This window comes from Crocuta crocuta, unplaced genomic scaffold (assembly GCF_008692635.1).
Source record: "Crocuta crocuta isolate KB4526 unplaced genomic scaffold, BGI_CrCroc_1.0 scaffold26, whole genome shotgun sequence".
NCBI lineage: Eukaryota > Metazoa > Chordata > Mammalia > Carnivora > Hyaenidae > Crocuta > Crocuta crocuta.
The window spans coordinates 4,705,254-4,725,192 of record NW_027532249.1 but is presented as its reverse complement, the minus strand read 5'-3'; the positions used below and the strand labels follow the sequence as shown (position 1 = coordinate 4,725,192).

The window sequence follows — 19,939 nt, the reverse complement described above, 5'->3', positions numbered from 1 at the left end:
CTGGCGGGGGCTGGGGGCGCACAGAGGATGTGGGGGAGGGCGCATCAGTGTCACATTCCCCGTGGAGCCCCAGCTCGCCCATGGGAATTGGAAGAATCGTCCCAAAAAGAAACGTTAAGCCTTTGATACATTGCAGCGGCTTTGGGTGTCCCTGACTCCAAGGCGTTGAAGCCCCTCGCACTCGTATTTGTTGAACATTTTGGATGGGGAGGGTAAGGAGTCTAAAATACAAGATGACCCGGAATATGCCCTACATCGATTGCATTCAAACAAGGCATCATTATTAGATAAGATACACCCAGTACACATAGGATGCCGGTGCGAGTGTGTGTTTTCATTCTCTTGTAATTTTCAGAGAAATACATAGGTGTTTTTCTCGAATTGTGTATTCATAACATCGAAAACTGTTTTATTTCAGAAGCTCACATACATACTCCATTTGTCTCTATCCACTACCTTCTGCTTGCATAACTGAATCACAAAAAGGTAAATTACAGCAAGTCTCCCAATATAGAAGGGACCCCTGTACTTACCATATAAGCGTCTTTGTTCATTAGCATTGCGAAGAGATTGTGCATTCTATAAACGAAATTGGGGTTGCTATCAAATTAGCACATCATCACAAATATTCGTGGTCTGCCCAGATTCACCTTACATCTAGGAAAGGAACTGGAGAAATGATCCCTGTTATTCTGGAGTATTTTATTTTATTTANAGAGTGCCGCTATGAACATTGGGGTACATGTGCTCCTATGCATCAGCACTCTGGAGCATTTTAAATGCAGCCAAGGTATTCATAATGTAAATATTTGACATATTATATGTAAGCCATAATACTTTTGTTGTTTTTTTTTAATCTTTTTTAATGTTTTATTTATTTATGAGAGAGAGACAGCGTGAGCAGGGGAGAGTCAGAGAGAGAGGGAGATACAGAATCTGAAACAGGCTCCAGGCTCTGAGCTAGCTGTGAGCACAGAGCCTGATGCGGGGCCTGAACCCATGAGCCGTGAGATCATGACCTGAGCCGAAGTCAGACACTTAACCGACTGAGCCACCCAGGAGCCCCGCCATAATACTTATGTTTATAGGTCATAAGTCACAGATAATGTTTCCAGAAGAAAAAAAAAAAAAAAAAAGACTTCTAAAGAAGACTAAAAATTCAATGAGGACAGCAACTATCTTTGCCTTAAGCTCCACTGTATCTCCAGTCCCTGCCATGCCTGGCTTACCTCTTGCCAAGAAAAGCTAATAAAGCTGATGTAGAACTGTACTGAATCAGCTACCAGAAAGTTTCCTGAGGAAGCAGCTAAGATAATGACCAGTCGTGTCCCACGACATCAGTGTGACAAGGTGTTTGGCATTCTGGAAAAGGTCATCTCCGCCCATGTTTCTTTTTGTAAACTCTCCCAATCTGGGATTTTCCTTCCTACACTGATCCTCTGATTTGCTCCATGAGATCGATTCTACATGGACCTAGTGCAGGTTTAGCACATAGGGGATACAACGGCAGATGTTTTGGGGCTTCCAAAAATAAGCAATTCAATACCCTTTGCCTGCTGACTGGTAATAAGCAGGACTAGGCAGCGTAAGAAGGGGTTCTTACTAACAGAACAGGCATTCTTTATCAGGGGATCAAGAAGAGAGAGGTCCAGGAGCTCACATCTTTGGAGGAAACACCTTGAAGGGGTGTGGCACTTGAGATGTACTTTGAAGAATGGATAGAATCTTCAGCTGGGAAGATATGAATGGGAGAGTAGTCCTCGCAGAAGGAATGGCATGAGTAGCTTGGATCTGGGCAAACTATTTGTCTTTAGACATCAAATATATGGTAATAAAAAGGAGAGTAGTAGAAGATACAGCAGAAAACGTTCACTGTGGCCAAATAAATAAAAGGTCCTTACATGCCTGGCCAAATTTAATTTCTATTTAATTTCACGGGCAGTTGTTGGAAATAGAAGCTTCTTGAGCAGAGCACGTGAATGCCACTGGTATTATATTTGAGAAGGGTTCTTCTGGGTTGCTATGGGGAGAATGTCCCAGAGGGAAGTACCAGAGCCTGAACTAAGATTGCAGCAGAGGGAACCAAAAGTCGGAAAACATTTGAGAGATAATTCAAAAATACTCTTAGACTTGGCAGTTGGTTTTGGAGAAGGAATAGGCAGGTTTTGTGCCTGGGCAACTGCAGAAATCATGATGTCGTTGACATAGGGAGTCAGTGGAGAGCAGCTGATGGGGGACGGAAGATTCTTTTTTTAGACACATTGGTGGTCCTGGCAGGACCTCCATGGGAAATGCCCACAAAACAAGTTTGAATTGACTTCTGCACTTGGAGAACCAGGACCAGAGGTATAGAAGTCATCCACGGAGGAACAGCGACAGGAGTGGATAAAAGCTATCAGGAATTCAGGCCAGAATTGCAGAAGCTAAGGACAGAGCCCCAGGGACCGCTGCCCAGCCACCAGCACCTCCTCCTTCCAGGCTTCCACTGAGCTCTGGAAGAGCTACGGGATGAAAAATCAGTTTGCTAGAAGGGGCCAAGTCCAACAAATTTCTTCCACTGGAGATATCTTTAGATCAGAGGCTTCTAGTAATAGGGAAAGACTGCTTGTATGTTACCAAGTTTTGTATATAGAATTTACTTAGATTAAAATGAATGTAATTTTAACTTGGGAAAACCGCATAGTGACTTTCTTCTTCAGAAAAAAAAAAAATCTCTAATCTTTACTGTCGGCTCTTTCCTGCTCACGCCTCCTCAAAAGTGTTCAGGCAACTTCTGACCTAGAAGGAATTTTAAATTCAGAGGAGCTAAAATGTCGTAAGCCACCTTTTACTGTTTATTTTTCCAGGCCCTTCCCTGAATAGAGATAAACAGGAAATGAATGGTCACAGTAACTGGGATATTTGTGGCATAAATACAACTTGTTAACTTTAGATGATTTTCCTAGGCTTTACTACTCTTATAACTCAACCTTTGTTTTCTTCCGGGGCAAGAAAAGAAACACAGGTGATCTAAAAAATAAATAAATAAATAAACCTTGTTCTTAAGTGGACAACTTAAGTTTTGTTTTTAGGTGCAAATTTTATCCCGTACATCAAACTGTGGCCCATCGCTTGGGGAACTCCAAAAAAGAAAAGAAAACACGAAAAAGAAAAAAAGAAGAAGAAAACCCTAAAGCCTTCATTTCCTTTGTGTTTTCTAAAGGTCAAATGCTGCAAATACTGGCCAGATGACACAGAGATATATAAAGACATTAAAGTTACCCTAATAGAAACAGAACTACTGGCAGAATATGTGATAAGAACATTTGCTGTCGAAAAGGTAAGTTTTCACATTACTTTGAAAAGCTATGGTCAGATGTTAGTGGTGCTAGCCCCATTAACTTCTCTAGGATAATTTATACGTGGTCACACCTGAATGCAGGTAGGCTCTATCTAGTGATTTCTCAAGATTGCATCTTGCCCTCGGATTCTATAATAGCTCAGTTCCATCTTTGAAGCGAATCATTCCCATTTCATAAGAATCTATATTTTGCTACTAAATCAAAAGATAATGCCGATCTGTCTATCTCCCTCTTCCATTTAACCTGGTTGATATTGTGCGGCCCATCGCTCTTTCTTTGTTCACAGTTTGATGAATGTCCTTCATGTCGTATGTCCATATGGGTTTCCCAGTAGTGAGTTAGCATCAGTGCTGAGACACAGGTCCTAACCCCTCCTGGAACCCGCCCCATCTTACTTCCTTGAGGCTTTTCAAGCCTACGGTTCTGTGTGGACTGTTGGATTTTCCAGACGGAAGTGACCTTCCTGGAAACATAAGTAGACGTGGGACATGTTGCATGAACCAGCCCCTTCATTCATCCTCACTGTCATACTGGTTTTAGCCTTTGTACTTGCTGGTGTTGGGTCGTGAATGCTATGCTGTGGCTCTACTCTGCCTCATCCCATGTGCATGGATGGGGCCTCTTCTCTGGGAAGCACTGTAGGGCATAACAGGGAATTTCCTTATTCCCCCTCTTTCTGCTGACATAGGGAGGGGCCGGAAGTGAAGCAAACTGCAGTCCATCCACAGAAGTGGCACAGGTAGGCTGTGGGGAAGGTGGAGGTGACGTGGCTGAGAAACACTCTGCCTTCCAGTCATCATCTTGCCTTTGCTGAAGGGGACACACAGTTTTACCTCGGAGGCCCGCAGACTTCTCCATCAGGAGCTGATTGTCCATAACCGAGCCCTGCGCCTAACGTAACAATTTTGTCGCAAATTTGTTCGGTGGAAGTTTGCAATGATTTAATAGCAGCAGGTGGCCTTGAAGGACCTGGGTTAGAAGTGCGCCACTGGGCAGATGGCCCTCGGCCTTCCTCTCTACTCTAATTTTCGTCGCATCTAAGTGCACTTTTTAGATTATTGAGACCCTTTTTGGAAAATCAAGGAAATTGCCGCTTCTGCGTTTCGGCTAACTTACCCTGATGTTTTGAACTACCTATCCTGGTTTTCAAATCCGTATTTGTCATAGAATCACAAAGCTGAAAAGACTTTAGTTTACTTTAATCTGTTTCTCATACTATTTAGCATTTTTTTTTCCTTAGCCTGTCTTTTTTAATAAGCAGGCAGAAGGCTTGGAGACTTCAAAGAATGTGGAGTTCTGGTTGACTCAGTTCTTCAAGTTCTGAACCTCACACTTTGATGTCGGGTTTTCTTTTTTTTTTTTCCTTCTTAGGCAGGATCGGAAAAAAAAATATGGAGGATTTTTGTATGGCTCTTGGCAAGAGTACTCATGAATAACTGCATTAAAACAGATAGTGATAAAAGACCCTCGATATTTTTTTTCTTTAAAAAAAAAAAAATCATCCAAAGCCATCACTTAAACATGGAGCTCTTTGAACAATAGTGGGCTCTCTAATAAGCTGAAAATGCATCTCTGTTGCTAAAGGAAGGGATTGTTTGTTTCTTTGCTCTTTTTTTAACCTCATTGTACTCTCCTCCATTCCCAGCTGCACAGAAATGTTTCTGAAATACCCAGTTATTTTAGTGATCAGACAACCAGCAGAGAATCGGTGGAAGGAAGAGAATGATGAGGAGCTTATTAAGGATTTGGGGAAAATCAAAATAACATGTTAGTGATTTTCTAACTGGGCAATTGAAATCTTTAAGGAAAACAAATCATTAGTACTTCTGTGGATCGCTTCTTGTAGGTTTTAAACTTTCTCAATAGAAGAGAAAGGGAAAAAAAAAAAAAAAAGTCAAGCATGTACTTTGAGAGGCCTACGATTCTGATTCTATTTTGAGAGTATGTTGCATCAAGGGACCCAAGGTGAAAAATGGATCTGAGCTCTGCTCTGCAAAACTAGCAGACAATCACATTTTGAAACTGAGGAGTTCTTGTTTTGCATGGGATTGTCATCTTTCCTTTCTCCTGCAGCTGATGACTCAAAGGTAAATAGATTTTAAATAACAAAGCTGCCACCCTGTCAGGTGGAAGGGAGCTCAAAAGTCTCCATGGGTCTAAGCTACCTGGTGTGTCTGTGCCCTGACCATCCTGGCAGAAAGGAAGTTGACAATGGCCACCAAAATCTCTACCCGGGAGATGCCCGGGACTCCGAGAAGGCAGTGGGAATACCCCCCCTGCTGTCTCACCTGCCACATGCAGAACATGTAGTTGTGATTCATTCCTTACGCAAATATTTCTTAAGCACCCCCTTTGGGCTAGGCGCTATTATGGTTCTTCCTTCCTATTGTATTTCCATGGAAAATGAAGTCAATGTCACTTTTATATGTAGCATCCATCCTGGTTATAATGAAAAGTAAACAAAACATATAACTGATACCAAGTTGGGATATTTAGGCTGCGGTGAGTGATCACATCTGTGACTGTTCCCCAAAATATATGACAAAAACAGCAAATGGAGAAATCGCCACGTCAATGAACAAGAATGAGGGTTGGCTCAGAAGCAATTGCCTTTGCTAATCTTGTCAATAGTGAACACATTAGAGGGTAGAGGTTTATTTAAGGAAGATGTTCTCTGCATCCCAGAAACTGACATTTACCTTGCTCAGAAAATGAGTCATAGATCAGTTGGGGGCCCATCTCCTGATGGCTGCAGTTCCGGACTTGGAAGATGCTGGAGCTGAAACTTAGCAAAGTGAGGAAGAGAAGATCTCAAAAAATGAAAATAAACAGGGTATGGGAGAAATAAATGCCTTTTTGTCCTCTTTGGAATAAATATATATTACAGGCTCCCCCCTTCATGGGACCAGCCCTGCCCCAGTCTAACGCCCAAGGGAGCTTTCTGATGGTTTGGTGGGTGATACAGGCTCAACCATTTGTCTTGTGGTGGAGACTTTGGGACTGACCAAAATGCCACCATGGTTTCAGGAATAAGAAATGTAGGTTCCCAACCACCGAGTCACACATGACATTGTTGATTTTCATTTCTGAGTCCCTGGTGGTTTAATTAATTCCTTAATCCTTAAACGCTAATAAAGAACAGCATAATTTTCAAAGAGAAATAAAGCTTCGGCATTTGTGGGTTATTAAACTAAGACATGTTAACCCCTTGACAGCATACAAGTCTTCCTTTAAAATCTGTAATTGTTTGCCTCTTTTGGTGTTTCCAAGCACATTAAAAAATTATGAATTTCTTGTTTGCTTACTAAGTACGTGTGAACAGTGACCGATGGTGAAGGTGACAAGGTTAGTGGGTATTTAATGTTAGTATACAAAAAAACCAAACTCAGGGCCCAACACAGAGATAGTATTCAGTAAGGAGTCTCTTATATGATGACACGGTCTCTTATTTTAACCCAGATTTATAATCCAGCCTTGATTATGGAAGTAATCTTTGTTTTTGAAACAGATTTTTGTTTTACAACAGAGCCTTAATACGTTAAGTTCATAGATAGAAAAAACTTGATGGATATAAATCAACTTTCTTATTTTCAAAACAAAAGTAAATTTAAAAACAGAAACACTCAGAGTCTCTTTTTGTCTCCCTTCAGTTCAGTGGGAGTCAACCCACCTTTTCAATTTACTGATCTAACGTGGAATTCCAGCAAAAATGCCTCTTGATTTCCAGGATGTACATTTGCTGCCCTTCCTGTTTCCCACAAGCCACCTGTCATGACCACTTGAAGACAGGAGACATTGTCTTCATATCTCTGTGACCCCAGAGCATCTTGAGTCATGCCTGAAGCATTTCATTCACTCAGATTGTTGGTGATTGGATGAATGGATTAACTGTTTACCCAAATTAGAAGGAGAAACCTGACAAACTGGAGGTGCAAATGGAAATGAGTTTTCTGCCCTATCCAGTAGGAAAGCGCTCCTTGCTCATTCTTCCAGTGACATTCTATGTGTACCCACAGTGGCGTGTGCGCTGCTCAGGCACCTGGTACAAAGACGTACGAGAATTCAGAAGAGTTGAACAGGCTCCTACATTCAGGAGCTGGTCTTGAGCACACAAGTGCCTTGTAATTCCTTCAGGTCCCTGCTCTGTGCTTCTCTCTCTCTCTCTCTCTCTCTCTGTGAGCTCGCACTTCACACCATAGGATCAAAGTGACACACAAACTGTTCATAGAGCCTACTTTGTAGAAAGGAGTTTCGAGGAATCAGAGATGTATCCATTCCTCCGGTTGCACCTGTAAATTAGCGTCTTTCCAAACATCACCTCCCTTTCACACGCACGAACATCCTCCCTCCTGCAATAAGGCTTTCCAGGTGTTTGTTACAGCTAAGAATGACCTTCTTCCCAACAATGCACAGCTTCCTAGCCCTAGGCTCACTGACTGCTTCAGGGTACTTGACACTCCCAGTTGCTCACCGTTTCTTTTCCTTTGTTCTCTTCCTTGCTGTGCTGACCGACTGATGGCAGAGAGGCGTTCATGAAATCCGAGAGATCAGACAGTTTCACTTCACTGGCTGGCCAGATCACGGGGTCCCCTATCATGCCACAGGGCTCCTGGGGTTCGTCCGGCAGGTGAAATCCAAGAGCCCGCCCAACGCAGGCCCATTGGTGGTGCACTGCAGGTAAGCCGAGCGCCCGGAGCCCCTCCAAGGAAGTGCAGTGGGCAGGGCACGGGTTCTCCTTTGGGGTGATGACAATGTTTTTGGAACTCGATAGGGGCGATACATTGTGAAGGTGCTAAATGCCACGGAACTGTACACTTCCCGGTGGTTCATTCCATGTGCTGTGACTTCCACCATAGCAAAGATGCAAAAGAAGGAGAAACGCAGGGATCTTTCTTCCTCAGCTGACAGAGCCCTCTTTTCACTCAGTGCTGGCGCTGGAAGGACCGGCTGTTTCATCGTCATCGATATTATGTTGGACATGGCCGAAAGGGAAGGCGTGGTCGACATCTATAACTGCGTCCGGGAGCTGCGGTCACGGAGGGTGAACATGGTACAAACAGAGGTACGGCTGCTCCCCGCCCATCCTCAGGGCTTGGTCCCCCATACCTCCAGCACCCCACCTCCCGGAGCCACGGAGGGAAGGAACTCCGGCAATTCTCTCTTCAAAAATCCCCGGAAGGAGAAGTGATATAGCTGGCAATCTCTCTTTCCTCCCGCCCTCCCTTCTTGTTCTTCTGCTTTCATAAACCGAAAAGGCCAGGGCTTCTCCCAGGTAACAGAATGTGTAGCCAGGAGCCTGAATTAGCCCATGCTTCTATATCAAGGGCTCCGGCAGAGTCTCTACATGAAGCTTTCAGAGACTGAGCGCTATTTATTTTTCTTACGTCTTTTAAACTAGCTGGTAACCAGAGCAAGACAGCTCCTGAGAATAGCCAGGCACTTGCCAAGTTGCTTAAGGGTAATCTCTGTACATTTATTCCTCTCCTACTGTCCCTAAAAAGTCTGTCCAGTGGCTTGGCATCATGGGAACCCGCATGTTTTGTAGAAATACTCTGTACCGACTAGGACTCCTATAAATTAGAATTCAAGGTTGATCAGGAATTTAAGTGTTTGAGAAAAATAAGTCATAGTTTTACTTGATATTTGCTTGTTTTAAGTAGGCATTCCACCCACCACCAGTAGAATGAAGAATAATAAGATTCCCTTCCTTTAGATATTGCATTAAAGTTTACAGCAGCCACTGGTTTAAAGTTTACAAAAACCTAATTCCATTTTCAAATAACCTAAATAAAAATAGCAAAAACTCTAAATGCTTTCATGGTCTTTTTTTCTTTAGTATAGGGATGCCTAGCTTTAGAGATAATAGTGTGTTTTTAATGGATTTTACAACGGATCAAATGTTTCCACATCCTCTTTCTTTTTTTTAATTTATTTATTTTTGAGAGACAGAGAGAACACAAGCAGGGGAGGAGCAGAGAGAGAGAGAGACAGAATCCGAAGGAGGCTCCAGGCTCTGAGCTGTCAGCACAGAGCCCGATGCAGGGCTCAAACTCACAAATGGCATGATCATTTTGGCACGAGCAGATGCTTAAGCATAAGCACAAGTCAGATGCTTAACCGACTGAGTCACCAAGTGCCCCTTCCCTTTCTCTCCTGACCCATTTCTGAGGTGTTGTTTAATAGGACCAGGCTGGTTTTGAGAATTAAGAGTCTTAGTTTTTGGGGCACCTTGGTGGCTCAGTCAGTTGAGTGTCAGACTTCAGCTCAAGTCATGATCTCATGGTTCATGGGTTCAAGCCCCACATTGGGCTCTGTGCTGAAAGTTCAGAGCCTGGAGCCTGCTTTGGATTCTTTGTTTCCCTCTCTCTCTGCCCTTCCTAGCTTGTGCTCTCTTTCTCAGAAATAAATAAACTTAAAAAAGAGTCCTAGTTATTGATAGAAATTAAAGTAAAAAATAATGAGACTCTTTTTGCATCTCATGTAATTAGGGATCAATAATAAATATCATAAAACTTTGCCAGTTAATTATAGGGAAAGTCAGTGCCCATTCAGAATTAGAGCAAAGTGCCCATTCAGTAATTGGAGTTTGTAAGGTGTGGACTTGAACATACATCTAAAGCTCTTCTGTGGACACACAGGGACTTTCGTAATTATCACATTAAGGTTTCAAAACAAGTAGTTTTAAGTGCTCAGAACTGTTTGTTTTCATAGTGCTACCAAGTGGTCCTGGACCTTCTTTGCACTGTTGATTTGGTTAGCAAATCCCTCCTTTCCTAATATACAGATAAGTTTCCGCTCAATTCCTCACCTGAAACATTGAGCTCTAAACTCATGGAATCAGAATGACAGAGGTCGTTAAGCCACAGCTACTCTAGCATGACAGTACTTGCTCTGGTATTTATCAGTGTCTGAGCGGCTCTAATCAGTCCGTTTCATGCCCCTGCGTTGAGCCCATCGTCTCTTCCTCCTGTTCCGCCCCACACGTGGCCAGTCAGGAACATGCCGGCCATCCCACGCGGGCATCAGCACTGCTGGTCCCGGGACCCTCCTCACACAATACTCAGGTCCTTACGCCTGGTGCCCCTGTGCCAGGAATGCATTGTCCATGATGGACCGCTGTCACGCTATCTTGTCCGCGAGGGGCTATCGTCCCTTCCTCTCTGGCTCTCCTGACCTACCTTGGTTTCTCCATTCCTAACTCGTCCCCTCTGCTTCTGCAGGAGCAGTATGTGTTTATCCACGATGCCATCCTGGAAGCCTGTCTTTGTGGAGACACCTCCGTCCCTGCTTCCCAAGTTAGGTCTCTGTACTATGACATGAACAAACTGGATCCGCAGACGAACTCCAGCCAGATTAAAGAGGAGTTCCGGGTAAGTCATGCGAAAGGGAGAGGCCAATGCCTGTGACTTTGCTCCTTCAGAAGTATCTCAGAGTCAGCTCTGGAACCCTTGAGCCAACGCAGAGCTTCTCACCCTCAGCCTTACTGACACTGGGGGCTGGATAATTCCTTGTTGCGGGTGCTGGCCTGTAGGATGTTTAGCAGGACCCCTGGGTTCTACCCACTGGAGGCCAGGAGACCTCCACCACACCAGTCGTGACTGACAAAAATGTGTGCAGGAGTGCCTGGGTGGCTCAGTCGGTTAAAATCCGGCTTTGGCTCGAGTCATGATCTCAACGTTCGTGGGTTTGAGCCCCATGTCAGGCTCTGTGCTGAACACTTGCTCAGAGCCTGGAGACTTCTTCGGATTCTGTGTCTCCTTCTCTCTGCCCCTCCCCCGCTCACACTCTGTCTCACTCTGTCTCTCAAAAATAAATAAATGTAAAAAAAAATTTTATTATCAAAAATGTGTGCAGACATTGCCAGTGGCCCCCTGGAGCAAAGCGAGCTGGTTGAGAACCCCTGGACTAGCAGAGCCATCTCTCCCCTTTGCAGGCAGATGCCAGGCGGTCCTACAGGGTAGCGTGGGTGCAGCCAAACCAAGCAAAATGCCCTCATGGCACCGGCTGAGCAGGAGTTCTTCACCCACATCCGGTCTAAGTGTACCTGACTCTAAGTCAAACTGTACCCAACCTCTTACTCCCAAGCACCCAGATGCCCAGCCCTGGCCAGACCAGACGGCATGTAATCCAACAGATCCACGGTGGCCCTTATATCTGATGGGCACTGTCTATCGACCAAATCCAACGGGAGAAAAGAGAAATAAAAATCGAACTAAGTAGGGGGCAGGGAGCATCTGTCTGGTAGTCAGCTGCAGGAAACGTGACCTTCTGAAGTGGGAAGGTGAGACAGCGCGCCGACCAGCGCTCTCTTGCCCACCTGCCTCCGTGCTGTCATGTAGACCCTGAACATGGTGACGCCAACGCTGCGGGTGGAAGACTGCAGCATCGCACTTCTGCCCCGGAATCATGAGAAGAACCGCTGCATGGACATCCTGCCCCCGGACCGCTGCCTGCCTTTCCTCATCACCATCGACGGGGAGAGCAGCAACTACATCAATGCGGCCCTCATGGACGTAAGTCCTCCTACCCTGCCCCGAAGGAAGCGGGAAGGCTGCCCATTCCTCAAGGGGAGCATGGCCGCGTGTGGCCTGGGTCTTCTCCCTCGACTCATTGGCCCGCGTGTGTCTGTTTGTAAGACACACGCTGTTTCCCAGCAGAGCACATTGCAGGTTCCGCATAGGTGTCTGCGTCGGGGTCGACGGTCTGGGTCTCTCGGAGACCACGAGTCGGGAAGTATTGATAAATGAAACATGTCCCAGGAACTCTCTGAGCACTTAAATTTTTAACCCGCTGGCCGGAGAGCAAGAGACAGCTATTAAGTCTCTAAGGCAGTGAAGTGGGATAATACGGTTTGCAGCATTATTTTCATTCCCTTTCCTCCTAATTTAGGCGGTAATTAACATGGGGGAAAAATGGTCTGTCAGGACAGATAGCACACAACTCATTACTTCCCGTCAGTCTGTTTACTTCTAACCGAATGAACATTTGCTATTCAATTGATGGGAAAAGTAAATGGATATTTGCGGGGCTAATACGGAAACTCTAATTCTATGGGTGTGATATCAGTAAAAAGGTACTTAAGCTTATTTGAAGCTCTCCAGAGCTGTAAAAGGTATGCGGATCCTTCTTTTGCAGGAATAAGTAACACCATCACATGTATAAATGACACTCGAACCGATGGTAGGAAAAGCAGAAAGTATTTTAATTGTGTATATTTTGTAAAGCAAAGTTAAATGTCCTCCATTAAAATAATTACGGGTAGGGGCGCCTNATAATTACGGGTAAGGCCGATATTGCCTTTCTAGCAGATATACCAAAAAATTTATAAGAGATACTCACTACGTTTTCTGAGCATCAAAGTGAGAATACGTTGCCGTTATCATTCTGCAGATAAGTTTATATTTAGTCTGTTTTGGTGTTGACCGTGGTGTGCTAGGATTCAGCAGCTGTTAAATATGTCCGGTGTTCTGTGTCACAAGTCTCCACATGCACGAGATAACGGAAGCTTCCTCCCTTCACATTTCCCTGGTATATCTGGATCTTTCTTGTTTGTGTTTGCAGAGCTATAAACAGCCTTCAGCTTTTATAGTCACCCAGCATCCTTTGCCAAACACGGTGAAAGACTTCTGGAGACTGGTCCTGGATTATCACTGCACGTCTGTGGTTATGCTAAATGATGTGGATCCTGCCCAGGTGAGACGCGTGCCCAGGGCCAAATGTGTGTTTGTTCTGCTTGCACAGTGAGAAGCGCAGGCCCCCGGGCCAGCTCGCAAACGGCCGGTGAAGGTCAGGAGCGAGAGCTGAAACACAAACTTGCAAAGCAGATGGATTTAGGGCCGGGGCCAAAAGTTGTCAGAAACCAAAAAACCAGGTTTAGATCATAGACGGTGGAAGTGAAAGGGCAAGACAGGGTCAGTAATTCTCTGTTCCTGGAAGATGGAAATTCCAGGTTAGAGGGAGCTACAGGTAAGGGGCGGAGTCAGAGCTGCTGGGGGCGGGGCTAACGTACCCCCTGCAACCAGGCAGAGCCAGCAAAGCGGGGAGCACAGCAGCCCTGAGCACAGCCCTTAGCCCCGGGAGCAGGGAGCATCCCTGTACTGCCTGACATGACTCACCTGGAGCCTGCAGGTGGAGATTGTCACCGTAGGGTGATAGTGATTTTAAGGGACAAAAATTACTTTTTGTCAACACTTTGGTAAAGATACTGAAAAGAAATAAAACCGGGACTCGAACATAAGAGCAGCTCAGAATGATAAATGGGGCTTTCCCATAGCTGCTTTCCTTACACATCAAAAGAGAAAGAATAGGAAAGTAATGACTGGGTACTGGTACTGAGGTTAGAAACATTCTCTTAAAGGGACTTGTCAGGCGAGTGTTGGCACAGTGGCCCTTTAGGAGGTGAATTTGTCCCATTCAGGTACAGTTATACCAGTCTCCCATTTAACCACCACGACAGAAGGCATTACGGAGCCTGTGGACTTCTCGTGTTTTAAGAATAAACTTGTTCTGAAACTGAATTAATTTTCTATCTGGTCGAGACCAGTTTAAAAAAAGAAAAAAGAGGTCTGAAGTATTTCCGCATCCAAATTGGACAAGACTTTTCCTTCCTAAAATCCACTTTATTGTCATCAGTTGGCCATAAATTCCACAGACACTCGTTTCAGTTCTATAATGGTTTTAATTATGCCTGAGGCCCTACACCCTACATTATATTGTTAGGGCGCTAGCCTGAAAGCTAGTGAATGAAATAATAATGATCATCCGTGTCCTTACCTAGTCCTTTTTGCTTAAGAAGCTTAAATATTTCAGAAGTCTTCCACACCGATCCCCTCCAAAAGAGAGAACGCAACCATTTGTAAAGACAAGCAGACACCACAGTGCGGGGAACTTCAAAGACCCAACTCAAAATAGCACCAGGAATCCTGATCTTCTAACTCGCAAGGCCATGGCTTAAATTTCCCTAATTCAAGATTCTTCAGTGAAAGACCATTATAGGGCAAGGGACTGTTCCCTCTTCAGAATCCTGACATATAGTGATAAACTGGTTTTTTTTTTTCGTATTAGTGAATCCATATGTTCTTCTCGAACGATAGTATTGGAATTTTAAAGCTGCATTCTAAACCCAAACTGTCTGGATTAAACCAAGCCTTGGCTGACCCTGGTGGGAGAGACAAAGAGTCTAGTTCCACTCGGCACACAGAGCTGATTTTCAGAGTGAGAGAAGGGGCTCCTGGGACATAGTCATTTAGAGACACTAAGCTGAGCATTTGAACTTAAAGTCTTTGCAGTTGTACAAGAATAGCACTCAACTGTTTTTAAGTATTTCTAGGTCCGGTTCATGGACCTGTTATGCACCATTTAAGCCATTTTCTACATGGTTTACTTGGGCTGAGTGCAGAAAGTATTGTGCCGAGACCCACGTGCCAGCCCGAGCCGTTCATATTTCTGCAGTGTAAGTGACGATCTTTGATCAGGGCTTGAACCGAGAGAGCAAGCAGAAAGTAAGGCTAACTCAGTCCAGAGGAAAAAATGGGCAGAACAGTTCAAATGTGCACTTTAGGACTTTTATTACCATCTCGGGCTCCCATGACAATACCTGTTAATCTTCGCAGTGGGTACACTTGGGTATAAAGAGAAAATAAGCATCAACATGCCATCATTTGACAAGGCAGTTTTAGAACTTGTCACCACCAAGTGCTGGGGACGAAGGGAGCTTTTTACAGAAGCATTAGTTTAAAATAAATAAATGTGGTTTTTAAAATACTGCAGCCTTAGCTAACATAGAAAGTGCCCTTCGTTATCCCACGCTCATTCTTGATCGTAAAGTTCAAGCCTTCACCTTCTTTGTAATAGAGATGGCAGTGTCAGTTGCCCCACTACGAACTGAAAGCTCTCTTGCAGTCAACCTTCACAACATTTGGCAATGAGATTTTAGCTACTTTGGAAAATAAAAGTCATCCAAAGAAAGGAAATTCGATGAGTGGATTCTCCTTTTGCGGTACGTCATTCTGCTTAAAATGAGAGAAATTTTTCTTCTGCTCTTGGCCCAGTAGAAACCAGTTAGAAAATAATGAAGTTAAATCCTTCTGAGCTTCCCAGAAGCCGTTTGTCCCTCGAGTAAATCAGAAAGATAAAAGTTAAACTCTACTCCCGAAAACATCACTGGACATCAAGTCTCAAAAGAAGCTTAATTTCAGACTTTAAAAACCTAGTAGCATCTCAGGGCTTTAGGAAAGGTCTGTGAGAAGGAAGAGTCATGGGGGGTGATCCCCCCACCCATCTGCAAGCTTAGTACTTCAGAGGGGCCATAGCGAATGAAGGTGCCTCTTTCGTGAGCCCCCCTTCCCGGCATCCCTCCTTCCTTGCTCAGCTGTGCACCACGTTCACACAAAGTTCTAGTTACCTGGTATCACCAATACCTGGCACTTGAGACTCTTAAGAAATTGTGATTTTTAATTAAAACCACCTCTAGGTAAAAAAGCAAGCATTTACTCTTCTTACATCAGGTTTTCTAGATCTGAGCTGGGAGGGGTTGGACCAGAGCATGAAAATGCAACCCAACACTCTTATCAGTCTCTTGTCACTGAATGGCCCTGTTCCCAAAAGCGATTACAAGTTACAAAGCAAGCCCTCATGGGAGAGGATGGAGATGTGGGTGAGAATGGGGACGTGCACCTTCTCAAGTATCTTAGCTCTGGTAATGACAGCCAGTGGCATCTTCCCCGGGCCCGACAGAAGTTCCTTTCCTGTCCGCATGCAGAAGGGATCTTACAATGGTATGTGTTGAACAGCGTCCACGTGGCCTTCTTGGAAAGCAGAATGTTTCGTGGCTTCTTAAAGATACGTTCTGAGAAAATGAAGAAGGAAGTACTAGAAGTATGGGTGGAGCTGAGGAATCAGCCAACAAGAAAGTCCTCAAGTCTGCTTATTGGGAGGAAAAGAGAGAAAGGAAAGAAAATGAAGTGAATCCAGGAAGTGTTAAGAATTACTGAATGTCGGTAGTGACCCCATCCGAACTGTTAGGAGTCAGTTTATTCCTACAATTAACCTCGCGTTTCTCTGTTTCGAATTCAGTTGTGTCCGCAGTACTGGCCAGAGAATGGAGTTCACAGACATGGCCCCATCCAAGTGGAATTTGTTTCTGCTGACTTGGAAGAAGACATCATCAGCAGGATATTCCGTATTTATAACGCAGCCAGAGTAAGAATCACAGCCAACCTCACTTACATTCTGATTTCATTATTATCTCATTCACCAAACATTTAGAGTTGCCATTCGGTCAGTCACCATTTAGGAGTTTGGAATATATTCTGGGTGTTTGTGAACAAAACAAAACTCCCTGACCTTATGGAGCTTACATTCTAATGGGAGAAAACAGACAGTAAATAATAGATATAAGAAATATTATAATAGATATAGTATATTAGAAGCAATAAATGCTATAGGGACAAAGTGGAGAGGTAGAAAGCACTTGGGCCATGAACAGGAAGGAGAGCAAGTCTGTCTTTAAATAGATGTGCTGTGTGAGCAAAGACCCAACCAAAGTGAGGGAGCAGCCATGCGGATCTCTTGTGGAGACTGCTTTGCAGACAGAAGTGATTTTCAGTGCAAAGGCCCTGAGGTAGGGCTTCACTTGGTGAGGTCTGGCAACAGTGAGGAGGCTGGTTTGGCTGAAGCACAGTAAGCCAAGGTGAGAGTAGCTGATGGAGTTAGCCACCTTGAAATAAAGTGGCCAAGTGTTAGGGGCAGGGGGTCGGACTGGGGGCTAGAGACTGTGTAGGGCCTCACAGGCCACTTCTAGGATTTGGGCTTTGGCTCTAAAGGAAATAAGGAGCCATTGGAGGGTTTTTCATAGGGAAGAATCCCATGATTTAATTTATCTTTAAGAAGGAGCACTCTACCTTCTATGTTGAGAGCAGACCCATCAGGAAACCATTATACTAATCCAAGTAAGAAAGTGACACAACAAGAGGAAGTGGCAGTCATTGGAGGTACATGAGACAGAGAGATGCTGATATATCCTGACAGCAGAGCCAGCAGGATTTGGGGACAGGCCAAATCCCAGGGAAAGGGAGCAGGTCTCCAGATTTGGGTTCTGAGAAATGGACCAGTGGACCCAACATTAACCAAGTTGGGGGAGACTGTGGGGGATAATGGGACTGTTTGGGGTAGGGGGGCATGCCTTGGAGAGAAGGTCAGGAAACAGGCCAGCTTTGAGCTGACTATTAGGGACCTAAGTGGAAGTGCCAAGTAGGCTCAGATCTATGAGGGGGGAAATTCAGAAGAGGCCCAACCCACAGATGTTGGTGACTTTGATGATGTTGACTTTGCTGATGACTTTGATTGATGACTCACTGGAGTTTTGAAAGCGACAAGACCGAGTGAACTCATCAGGTGAGAGAGAGAGAAGACGAGGGCCCCAAGGACTGAGACTGGGGCTTCTATCAGCAAGAGGTCTGGGAGGAAGGGAGACCAAATCAGAGGGCGGAGAGTGGAGACGGAACAGCTGGGTGAAGAAAGTGTCAGCCAGCAAGAGCAATCACCTGTGTCAAAGGTGCTAAAGGCCGCAGGAGATGTGATCCAAGTGATTTAGCCGCAGCCAGATTACAACTGTTGCCACTTTTCTAGCACTTTCTTTGAATACTCCAATTCCATTTAATTATGGAGAAAGATTAATTGACTATTGATGCCTTAGCAAGATTCACACCAATACCCAAAGACCGTCTTGTGTTCACAAGAAGCACTGTGTACCCTCTATCACTCCGAGCTCACAAACCTCTCCAGATTATAATTTATTCTTTACCCTTAAATTACCTGCAATTAAAGTAACCCTGTGCTACCCCTTTCTGCACAATGAGGTCAGTGTTCATGTTGTACATTATTTTTCACTTGGCTTGGGCAGAACTGTAAGCACTCTGCTTCGCTTTTGCTTATCTGGCCTGTCATTTAAAACACCTGGTTTTTGGGGCGCCTGGGTGGCTCAGTTGGTTAAGCGTCCGACTTTCGCTTAGGTCATGATCTCGCGCTTCGTGGGTTCGAGCCCCGCGTCGGGCTCTGTGCTGACTGCCAGCTCGGAGCCTGGAGCCTGTTTCAGATTCTGTATCTCCCTCTTTCTCTGACCCTCACCTGCTCACGCTGTCTCTCTCTCTCTCTCTCTCTCTCTCTCTCTCAGAAATAAATAAAACATGAAAATAATTTTTAAGTAAAATTTTTTAAATAAAATAAATAAATAAAACACCTGTTTTTTTAATAACAGCTCGAGATTACAACTCATAACTCTTGCAGCCAGGGGTGGCTCCCCTCATTATTTCCAGGCCAGCCTCTCCTTTAGTAATGGCCTGCTTTGCTGAGAAGTCCAAGCAGGTGGACTCAGCCTGCTGGAATTCCGTGAGTCAGGGATGCCTGTTTTCTTTCACCCCCTTGATTGTCGCCTGATTCCCCGCAGCCCCAGGATGGATATCGGATGGTGCAGCAGTTCCAGTTCCTGGGCTGGCCGATGTACCGGGACACGCCGGTGTCCAAGCGCTCCTTCTTGAAGCTCATTCGCCAGGTGGACAAGTGGCAGGAGGAATACAACGGTGGTGAAGGCCGCACGGTCGTGCACTGCTTGTAAGTGCTAAGGAGGGGGCTCTGCCCCCCGACGCTCCGCTGTCACCCTGGTTTACTCTCCCTTGTCTCTCTCTAAACGGAAAAGAAATAACTAGGTCTGGATGAATGGAGATGATCTGTCTCCTCGCTAAGGACTTGGTTTGCTTGGCAGAATACAAAATATGCCCATTTTGCATTTGGTTAGGGTGTCACTGCTACAAACATAAGCCCTGACCTTGTGATGCTCCCCACCCCGTAAAGAAACACCTGGATGGATTCACGGGGCTCCCACCAGCTCCTGAGAGCCAGCTGTAAGTTTAGGGGGGGGGTTTCCGAGCTGCTTGTGAAACTGTTGGCAACTTGTGGTGCTCCACGGTGGAAGTGCCTATGACACAGACACCAGCACATGTCACAGATCAGGGCTCCTCCCGATTGGGCAAAGCTGGCCGTAGCACGGCTGGTTTACAGGCACGCCAGTTGGTAATTCTATAGGAAATCGTGTCAGAGGTTTTGAAGGAGCTGTCTCTCAAAGGAGTTATCTTGGAAGAGAATTTTGTTGGTTTGTGTCTCAGCTTTTGCCTGAGAATATATCTACGTATGGAGGATTTGGCTAGAGCCAGTGTCTCCATAGTACAGTCCGTAGGCAGCGGCTCTAAGGGTACTCGAATGGGAAAAACCTCTGCTACAGAGCAGCAAATCCCATTTGTGGCTGCACATTGAGGATCATTTGGGGAGACTTTTATAAAACAAAAAAAGGGGCGCTTGGGTGGCTCAGTCGGTTAAGCATCAGCTTCAGTTTAGGTCATGATCTCAGGGTTTATGACTTCGAGCCCCACATCGGGCTCTGTGCTGAAAGCTCGGAGCTTGGAGCCTGCTGCGAGTTCTGTGTCTCCCTCTCTCTCTGCCCCTCCCCTGCTAGTGCTCTGTCTTTCTCGGTCTCTCAAAAATAAATCAATGTTAAAAAAAATTTTATAAATAAAATAAAAAATAACAAACAAAAAACCATGTCA

General features: G+C 45.0%; 1 protein-coding gene across 4 annotated transcripts in view; it reads left to right on the top strand.

Annotated features, from left to right (window-relative positions):
* PTPRM (protein tyrosine phosphatase receptor type M) overlaps window positions 1-19,939 on the top strand; it is a 588,144-nt gene that overhangs the window by 554,146 nt on the left and 14,059 nt on the right. For all 4 annotated transcript variants that reach the window (XM_077778076.1, XM_077778074.1, XM_077778075.1 and 1 more), the window contains 8 exons: window positions 3,203-3,319; window positions 7,864-8,018; window positions 8,268-8,403; window positions 10,562-10,711; window positions 11,681-11,854; window positions 12,903-13,034; window positions 16,416-16,541; window positions 18,787-18,950. In XM_077778076.1, the coding sequence (XP_077634202.1) occupies window positions 3,203-3,319; window positions 7,864-8,018; window positions 8,268-8,403; window positions 10,562-10,711; window positions 11,681-11,854; window positions 12,903-13,034; window positions 16,416-16,541; window positions 18,787-18,950 (1,154 nt within the window). The remainder of the gene's footprint in view (window positions 1-3,202; window positions 3,320-7,863; window positions 8,019-8,267; window positions 8,404-10,561; window positions 10,712-11,680; window positions 11,855-12,902; window positions 13,035-16,415; window positions 16,542-18,786; window positions 18,951-19,939) is intronic.